Source organism: Phaethon aethereus (genome assembly GCF_964289735.1).
Source record: "Phaethon aethereus genome assembly, chromosome: 11".
In the NCBI taxonomy this organism is placed as follows: Eukaryota; Metazoa; Chordata; class Aves; order Phaethontiformes; family Phaethontidae; genus Phaethon; species Phaethon aethereus.
Window position 1 is genome coordinate 14015920 of NC_138587.1, and position 8544 is coordinate 14024463.

The 8544-nt window shown below is 59.7% G+C and overlaps 2 protein-coding genes across 2 annotated transcripts; both read right to left on the reverse strand.

The window, feature by feature from the left end:
- Positions 1-618: 618 nt before the first annotated feature.
- LOC309408533 (histone H2A type 2-B) lies at positions 619-999 on the reverse strand (the record flags this gene model as incomplete). The annotated part of the gene is made up of 1 exon (XM_082004386.1): positions 619-999. The coding sequence occupies one exon, from the start codon at positions 997-999 to the stop codon at positions 619-621; it is 381 nt and encodes a 126-aa protein (XP_081860512.1).
- A 2669-nt stretch (positions 1000-3668) lies between these two features.
- HMCES (5-hydroxymethylcytosine binding, ES cell specific) lies at positions 3669-8519 on the reverse strand (the record flags this gene model as incomplete). Its single annotated transcript, XM_082004450.1, has 6 exons — positions 8207-8519; positions 6165-6308; positions 5680-5799; positions 4953-5113; positions 4293-4485; positions 3669-3875 (listed from the first exon to the last, which is right to left on the reverse strand). Exons 1-6 carry the CDS (start codon positions 8387-8389, stop codon positions 3669-3671), a joined length of 1008 nt encoding a protein of 335 aa, XP_081860576.1. The 5' UTR covers positions 8390-8519.
- Between the last annotated feature and the right edge of the window lie 25 nt (positions 8520-8544).

Consider the following 8544-nt stretch of genomic DNA (forward strand, 5'->3'; position numbering starts at 1 on the left):
AGGCAAAAATCCACTAGCTTTACCATGAACAGAACTAAGACTAACAGTCACTTCTTGCCAACAGAGAAACTTTTCCTCCTTTTCCCATTTCCCTGCCCTCCCCGCAGCAGTGCGGCCACGACAGCATCAGTGGGGTGGGGGGGTGCAGCAGCAGCAAGTCCCATCCCCACGCTGGGGTGGGCAGGGCCAGCTGGGGGGCCCTGCAGAGCCCCAGGGCTGGCAGAGGGGAAAGGCAGCCGGGGGTGCCCGTGTCCGTCCCCACACCAGCCAGAACAATCCTCAGCAGCTACCTGCAGCTCTGCACCATGACCCAAGCGTATGGCTCCGGACACCACCACTGCTGACAACTGTGATCCAACTGCCTCCTCCAAAAAAACACTTCTTCCAGAGAAAAAAGGGGCAGGGCAGGGGCACAAGCAGGGTCTAACCTCACCCATGCTCCCCCAGCACCCCGCCACAGCCCAGAGCAGGGGGCTAGTGGAGAGCTGGCAGGGTGCTGCCAGGGCTCACCACCCAGCCTGGGCTGGAGGGCAGGAAGGGGACCCCCAGCCTCATTGGGCGGGGAGGCGAGGCAGTGGTGAGGAAGGGGCCTGGGGGGGGGGGGGGGGCGGGCAGCGCTCACTTCTTGGAGCTCTGCGTCTTCTTGGGCAGCAGCACGGCCTGGATGTTGGGCAGGACGCCGCCCTGGGCGATGGTGACACCGCCCAGCAGCTTGTTGAGCTCCTCGTCGTTGCGGATGGCGAGCTGCAGGTGCCGCGGGATGATGCGCGTCTTCTTGTTGTCGCGGGCCGCGTTGCCCGCCAGCTCCAGGATCTCGGCCGACAGGTACTCCAGCACCGCTGCCAGGTACACCGGCGCCCCGGCGCCCACCCGCTCCGCGTAGTTACCCTTCCGCAGCAGCCGGTGCACCCGGCCCACGGGAAACTGCAGCCCGGCCCGCGACGAGCGCGACTTGGCCTTGGCCCGCGCTTTGCCGCCGGACTTCCCCCGGCCCGACATGGCCGGCAGGCAGCGGCCCCTCGCCGCCGCCGCCTCCCAAGAAGCGCCGCGCACAGACGGTCCCGGCGCCTGCAGGGAAACAAACGCCGTTACACCGCGCCGTCCCCGCCCGCCGCCGACCGACAGCCCGCCCGCCCGCGCCGCCCTTACCCGCAGCTGTTGCCGGCGCTCCGCCCTGCGCGCCTCCCGCCGCCGCACTGCCCGCGCCGCTGCCGCCGCGCCGCGGATATCGCTGCCCGCCCCACCGCCCGCCGCTTCCCATTGGTTGTCGCCGCCGCCGGCGCGACGCTGATTGGTGACCACGCCGATCCCTGATTTGCATAGGGCTCGCAGCGCCCCGGTTCTGCCGCGGGGCCGGCGCCGAGGGCAGCGCCCGGCTGGGAGCGACCCAGCGCTGCCCCTTGCTCCAGGTGGGAGGGTCCCGACCCCCCGCCGGCCAAGCCCGGCAGCAGCCAGGACTCTCCCTCCACACCCCGACAGCTGCTTCTTGGCTACGCGAGGGCGTCTGGCCGGAGGCCCCCGGGTGACCCCGGAGCGCTGCTCCTCACCAGCTGTTCCTTTTGCCTTGCCCAAACCCACAGATGCCTTCTCGGGCTCTCCTGGGAAGATACCAGGGCCTGCGGGTGGCGGGGGTACACTATCCCGGAGCGGGGGACCCGGCCACAGCGAGCGCTGCCCTCCCTGCCGGAGCATCATGCCACAAGGGGAAAGTTGCTCCTAAGCCAGGTTTTGGGGCCAGGTGGTGCCGGCTTGAGTGCGGTCATCTCCTCGCCAGGTAGGCACAACTGCTGCAAAGGGCATTGGGCGAGCAGCCAGACTCCAATCTGAAGGTGGTGTCGTTCAGCAGTAACACCTCCTCGTTAAACCCTCAGCGTAGGGGTTTTTTGCTGCTGCTGCCGCCGGTGCTCACAGCCTAGAGGGAATCTGTACCCTGCATCTTTGCATCACCTTTGCTTCCCCTCCATAGAGCAGGGAAAGGTGAGCATCTCCCACTCATGCTCAACATCTTCACTCCCTCCACAGCAACCAGAGACCTGAGATGGGTTTGAGATGAGCCGATGACCTTTGGAAAAGCTTGATCTGCAGTTAGCACTGACCAGGCCGGGGCAGCTGAGCTGCTTGCCCTGAAGGAGCAATAGCCAGGGCGGGGGGAGAGAAACCTCCTTTGCAGCTCCTGCAAGGACAGGTGCCGAGGTGACAGCCCCAGCACCTGAAGACCTATTTGTTCTGCCAGGACCTGCTAATGCAGCGACTCTCTTGCCTCAAGTCACCGTGGGAGCGATGAGGAGCCAGCGAGCAACAGGCTTGCCGGCTGGAAATCCTAATCCCACCCCTGCTTCCCATAAACTAGGAGACCTTCTGGGCTCAGCCACCTCTGTGGCACATGAGGGATTCAAAGATGGATTTGGCTCTAAGAGCACTCGGGGCTCCCCGGGTGCCCATCCTGCAGCTCCTGCCCAGGCTCCACTGTCCCTCCCCAGGGACGAGCCCCAGCTATAGCTGCCCCTGCAGCTCCCTGAGAACAGAGCCCCAAAATAAACCCCCAGGGAATATTTTCCACTGGCAAATGGAAATGCTCCAGCACCATGGCCCAGCCAGTTCCCTGAGAGCTCAGCCGGTTCCCTGGTCTCCCCCTCAGCAGATGGAGAGGAGATACAGAAACAGGAGCAACGGGGCTGCCGTGGGCAAGGGGGACACAGACACGCACACAGACAAGGGCACCGTGCAGTCAACCAGTTAATCCCATTTTATTTTTTCCAATATAAATGAAGTACTGCTTTCCAGCAAGGGTCCCATCATGTAAGGCTTTTGGTTTGTAACATCTGGCTCTGTTTACAAAATCCTTGACCTCAGAAACAACTGCCCTATGCTGCTCTGTAATGACACTTTGGTTATCTGGGCTTTAATGAATGACCTTTATGAACAAGGCAGAGTGCATCCCTCCGCAGATCAAGAAAATCCTCTCTAAGTCTTCAAATCCCATTAACAAAATAACTGTACAAACAACGTGACCAAGCCACACTGTCCCACCCCGCTGCCCGCAGGAAAACACAAGCCCAGTCCAGCTCCTCCCAGGTACCCCTTAAGCATCGCCCTGGTTAGGAGCCACAAATGCACGTGGCAGTGCTGGTGTAGAGTGGGATGACTCTGGCAGACCTTCCTGAGCCTAGGGCTTCCTCCTAGTATTTATTGCATGTTCCTCTGTACTGCAGCCATCTTTTGAGGGTGAGAGTATTCAAAAGGAATTTGCACAGAATCAATATGGAATTAAATGGAAAAGAGGTATCAGTTCAATACCAGAAAAAAAAAGGAAGGGAAAAGAAAACAGGAGACATGAACTGTGAACACAGAAAGCAGAAGCTGCTCCTCCCCAGCAGGCTGAGATGCTTCTCAGGGCTTTATCTTCACTTGGCACAAGCAGAGTGGCAGGGAGGGAGGCCAGCAGGGTATATCCAGTCCCGTCAGCAACAAGACAAGCCAAAACCTTTAAAGACGAACACCAACCTTTTAACAAAACGTGAAGAACAGAAACAACAACCTAGGACATCGGATCAGAACCTGAGAGGCCTGGAGAATCTCACCAGGCTGCAAAGCCTTCCGAAAAACATTCCTCATTCTGCTCAGGAAAATCAGGAGGGGAAAGGATGGCCAGCCATCCCAGCTGGGGCCTAAGCCTTGCGCTTCTTCACAGCTGGCTCTCCCTCCTTCCCCAGCCACTGCTGCAGGATATCTGCGCTGGTTTTCTTGGGTGAAGGGCTGTGGATGAACTGACTTGTCCACCTGGGCAAACCATTTTCTTTCTTCTGGGGAGAGTCCTCCTGGGAGTTTTTTAACCAGCCCAGCATCACTTTGCTGCTTGGGGTGGCTTTGACCTCCTGGAGAGACAAGAGAGAGTGGGAGAGAAGTCAGAAGCACGACGAGAGCAGGGCAGGCAGCCGACTCCGAGAGCTGGTCTGGAGTGGGACGCGGAGGCTGAAGCCACATCCCCGCCTGCAGTCAGACACATCTGCAGGAGGTTCCTCGGGCTGCTGGGAACAGGCTTGTTCCAAGCTCCGTTTCACACGGAATTGGCCTCATTTGGCAGAGAAATCCTGGCACGGGGTGACAGTTTATTTCTGGAAGTGGAGGCAAGGGAATCTGTTCGGGGCTCTGCACTCCAGCATCAAGCACAGGCATGCCCCGCAGACGCTACCTGCTGCTGCTGCCCTTCCTGCAGCCTGCCAGCACCGTCCCCACTCAGGGGCGTCACCGTGGCCAAGCTCTCCCCTTGCCAAGCCCCCGCCAGCGCTCACCTTCTTGGCTCCCAGCTCGATGGGTACGAGACACTCGGGCGTGTTGTTGCGGACGCTGTTGACAAAAGTAGACACCGGGTGGAAAACGATGTTCTCTGTGGGCTGGATGAGTTTAACCGCTTCTTGGGTTGGCACTTCAGCGAAGTCCAGCCATTTCCTGATGGCCTCGTCCCCGTCCAGGATGGCTGGCATCCTAGAGGACAAGACCATCAGAGGCAAAGCCCAGCGCCAATACGCAGAGCAGGGTGGCAAAAGCCAGGCTTGTAAGCTAGTAAGGATCCGGCTGCTCAGGGGGAAACAGGGAAAATCAAAGCTGCAGGATGCTCTTCCATGAGGCAGAGCGCGCATTTGCTTTGCCCAGGTAGCTGCTTTGCTGGAAGAGGCAGAGGGGTTGACTGCCAGGCCCTGGCGAGGCGCAGAGCAATCCAACTACGGAGAGCGATCCAACTCTGACTGCCACCCGCCAGGGCACAAAGATGATTTATGCAAAGGGCGTGAGTTGGTAACCTGAAACGAGCCGGTAATGTTGTAGAGTTTGTCTCTGGGGGCGTGAGGAGGAGGCAGGGCTCCCTGCCCACGTGCTGCCAGACTGGCGTTTAAAGGCGCAGCTTTCCTCCCTCACTCCCCCACCACCCTGCAGCCCTCCCTGCTCCCACTTGCCTGTGATGGATGAAGCTCACGTCCTTGGAGGCATCCACAGTGATGATGGTGTAAGTGTACAGCATTTCTCCTCCTGCCGGCGGCTCCCAGCAGTCGAAAATCCCAGCCATGGTGAGCAACCTCCATCCTCTCCATTCCTCATCTTCCTCCATCCCATCAACCTGCAGGAGAGAGGCCCCATCATCCCGGTCAGCGCCGAGAAGCAGCCGAAGCATCGCAGACTTGCAGTGCCACGGCAAGTGTGGGTCAATGACTCAGTTCTAAATCATGAACTGAACTAATTTGAGGGCTTTCCAGGAGCTCTTCTACTAATTTGAGGTAACTCCAGGAGAGGTACTAGGACCCTCATCTTCCCAGAGGCAAGCCAGCACCCTCCTCCCTTTTGAACAAAACCACCAGCTCAGCCGAAGGAAAGAGGTAGCGAAACTCCCAGCCCAGTCCCCCGTGAGACACATCGCTCACCCATGCAAATATCTGGCACGCGGGGAGCAGCGAGCGTGACGGCAGGGAGGCTGCAGCACTGTTTACAGCCAGGGGACCGCAGCAGCGGGGACCGCCGGCCCCAGAGGGATGCCAGAGTGCCAAGCCCACCACAGAAAGGAGCCCCGTTGGGAAACAGAGACCCCCAGAGATGGGCACAGCTGGCGGGAAGGGGGCTTTTCCCAGGGCAGCTGGAGGGAGCTCAGAGCTGGGCGCGAGTGTTGAGACACGGTGAGGGACCCCATACCATGGCGTCCTTGGTCTGGGGGAAGTAAATGAAATAGGGCTGCTTCCCCCCACTGTGCTGCTGCCACTCGTAGAAGCCATCCGCCAGGACCACGCAGCGCTTGCCCTTGAGGAGAGCACCCTGCGGGAGAGAAAACGTGAGCGAGCTGTGCACAGCAGCCTCGGGCAGCCCGCAAAGGAGGACGGGGCTGCTGGGACCACCCAGCCCACTCGCTCCCTCCCGGGGCTCCCCTAAGCTGCCCTGCAGGGTGCACAAACACCACCACCCAGCACCATGATGAAAGATGAGCTTCACCAGCAAAAACCTTTTCAGTTCTTCTCTTTCAATGAAATCTGCCAGCTCTGCAGTGCAGGGACTCACCTACAGGGATCCTCCCCTGTGCAGCAGGCAAACAGGGGCAAGTACTCGCTGGGGAGATGCTTCACCTCTGGTTTTGCCGGCTACAAGACCTCTTCAAGCTGGACACAAAGACAGCAGCAACTCACCTTGTAGGAGGACTTCTTCAGCATGGTGTCGCTGCGGCAGTTGGAGGTATTAAATGGCATTTTGGAGGGGTCGTCCTTTTTGAACCAGGAGGGAACCAGGCCCCAGCGCATGTCCATGAGAACGCGCTCGGAGGAGTCGGCATCCTTTCAAACGAGACAGAGCAACACCTCAGGTCAGAGCCACGTCGCAGGGACCACAAGCATCCTCACAGCTGGAAAGAGGGGCTTTGTGGAGCCCTGTGGAAGCGGCTTCTCCCCTTGCAAGCGGGGAACAGGCCAGCGTCTCTGCCGAGAGCCGAGCTGGGGGTCACAGCCCCTCCAGCACCAAATCTGCCCCAGCTCTTTTGCAGGGATGCCACTCACAAGCTGTACAGAAATAGCCACTAATTATAACCCTTCTCATATTCTAACAGCTTTCCTGTAAGAATTAATCTTCAGCAGAAAACACAAGAATGTTTTGCAGGAATAAGTCAGTCATGACTAAGTGTCTCAGTGAGGCTTGCCCGCCGACTCTCTGCAGGAATGAACGTGTTTTTTCTTCAATGGGAAGTGCCCAGACACGTGAGCTCCCCAGCTCTAGAGTAAACGGTCGCATTGGGCTGGTGTCAAGGTCCTCAAAACTTCCCTCTTCACAGCCCGTGTCCCAAAGGGTGTAAGCCTCACCTTCATTTTAATAATGTGATTTCTGCTGACATGGTTCACTTTCACTCCTTGCGCTTTGCATATCATCTGCCTTCGGACAATGGAAAGGGCTTGTGGCTTTCACTTCTCCCCCAGCTCGCTCTCGCTTTCTGCCCGCAGCTGCCAGCCCCGGGCAGCACACAGCTGGGGCCAGCGGGGCCCTGCGGGCCGTTTGCTTCCAAAGAACTGCAGTAGGTATACGCATATATACCTACTGTAAGTGCGTATATATAGGGACGTGTACGTGCCCAGTTTTGTGAAGTCTTCCTGAGTCTCCCACAGATCCTGAATGGCAAAGAGGGGGACAAAAAGGCTTATACAGCGCCTGTGTCCCAATAACTTGAGCAGAGATGGACGACCGAGCAGGCGTCTGCTCACGACCTGTATCACACTCCCAGCTCCCTACTCCTCTGCGCCATCAGCTTATCGGCTGCTCTCGGGGGGTGTGGGACCCCACGGCAGGAAAGGAGGGAATGAAGGATGCCCAACAGCATCACCCACGGCACTCCAAAGTGGGCCCACCGTGGTGTCCCACCCCATCCCCCATGCCGGTAATGGCTGCGAAGGGCAGCAGCCCCTTTCGCTGCCCCAGCGGCTGGGGAAGAAGAGCAGAGGGAGCCCAGGTTGGGGTGTTTCAATCCAGCGTGCCCAGCTCCACCCCGCTGAGCACGAAAGAGTGGCAGTTCGGTGGGCACCCTCTCACGCGGAAACCAGACGAGACGCACAGACAGTTCTGCGGACTGCTCAGGTTGTCTGAGGAAGGTCTGGTGAGGCTTAAATTAACTGGCGTAACGGTCACCACAGGTGTACAGTTATTCTACAACCCTGAAGTAGAGATTTTTTTTTTTTGTCTCTCTCTGCTCTCCCCTACCAATGTGACCTGGACAGACTCAGCAGCATTACGAAATGAAAAAAAAAACACCAAAAAAAACCGGCCTCAGGAAAGCAGAGTAAAACCAGCAGAGCAATTACAGACATTTGGGGGGAAAAAAAAAATCCTACCACAGTTAAGCACTTGTATAGGAGTTTTTGCAGAAAGTATAACACTGTGCTGGAAGCAAGGTACCGATTCCCCACCCTCCCTCGGAACACGCAATGCCAGCATGAAGAGACGCCTTTGCAACTGGAAAATTCAACACCTGCCACGTACCCCGCGCAAAGGGGAGCCAAGGAAGCCACCCCAGCTCGGGCTGGGACGGCCCCACGCGGGAGGCGCAGCCCCGCTCCCACCGCTCGGCCAAGCTGGCGGTCGCGCCGCGGGACGCGCAGCAGCCGCGCACCCGGCGCGCAGGGCCGCGGCCGGAGCCGCGATGCGGCCCCGCACCCTTGTTCCGGTTCGCAACGCGAGGGGCGGGAGGTACCTGCTGGAGGTGCCGGCGGGAGAGCAGCACCGGGCCGCGGGACTGCGGGCCCTTGTTGTACGAGGGCCGGTACCTCTCCGCCTGGATCCACTCGGGCTGCCGCCGCTGGCCCCTCCTGTCGCGATAGGCGCAGGCCCGGCGGAGGTTGTCGGCGCCCAAGGAGCAGGCCGTGCGCCCGCACATCCCGCCCCGGCTCGGCTCGGCTCGGCGGTGGGACGGGGCCGGCCGAGCGCTCCGCCCCGGCGGGGCGGTGGGCGGAACGGGGCCGGGCCGGGCCGGGCCGGGGCGGGGCGGGCCCCGGAGCGCGGAACCGCCTCTCCCGCCCCCCCGAGAGAGGC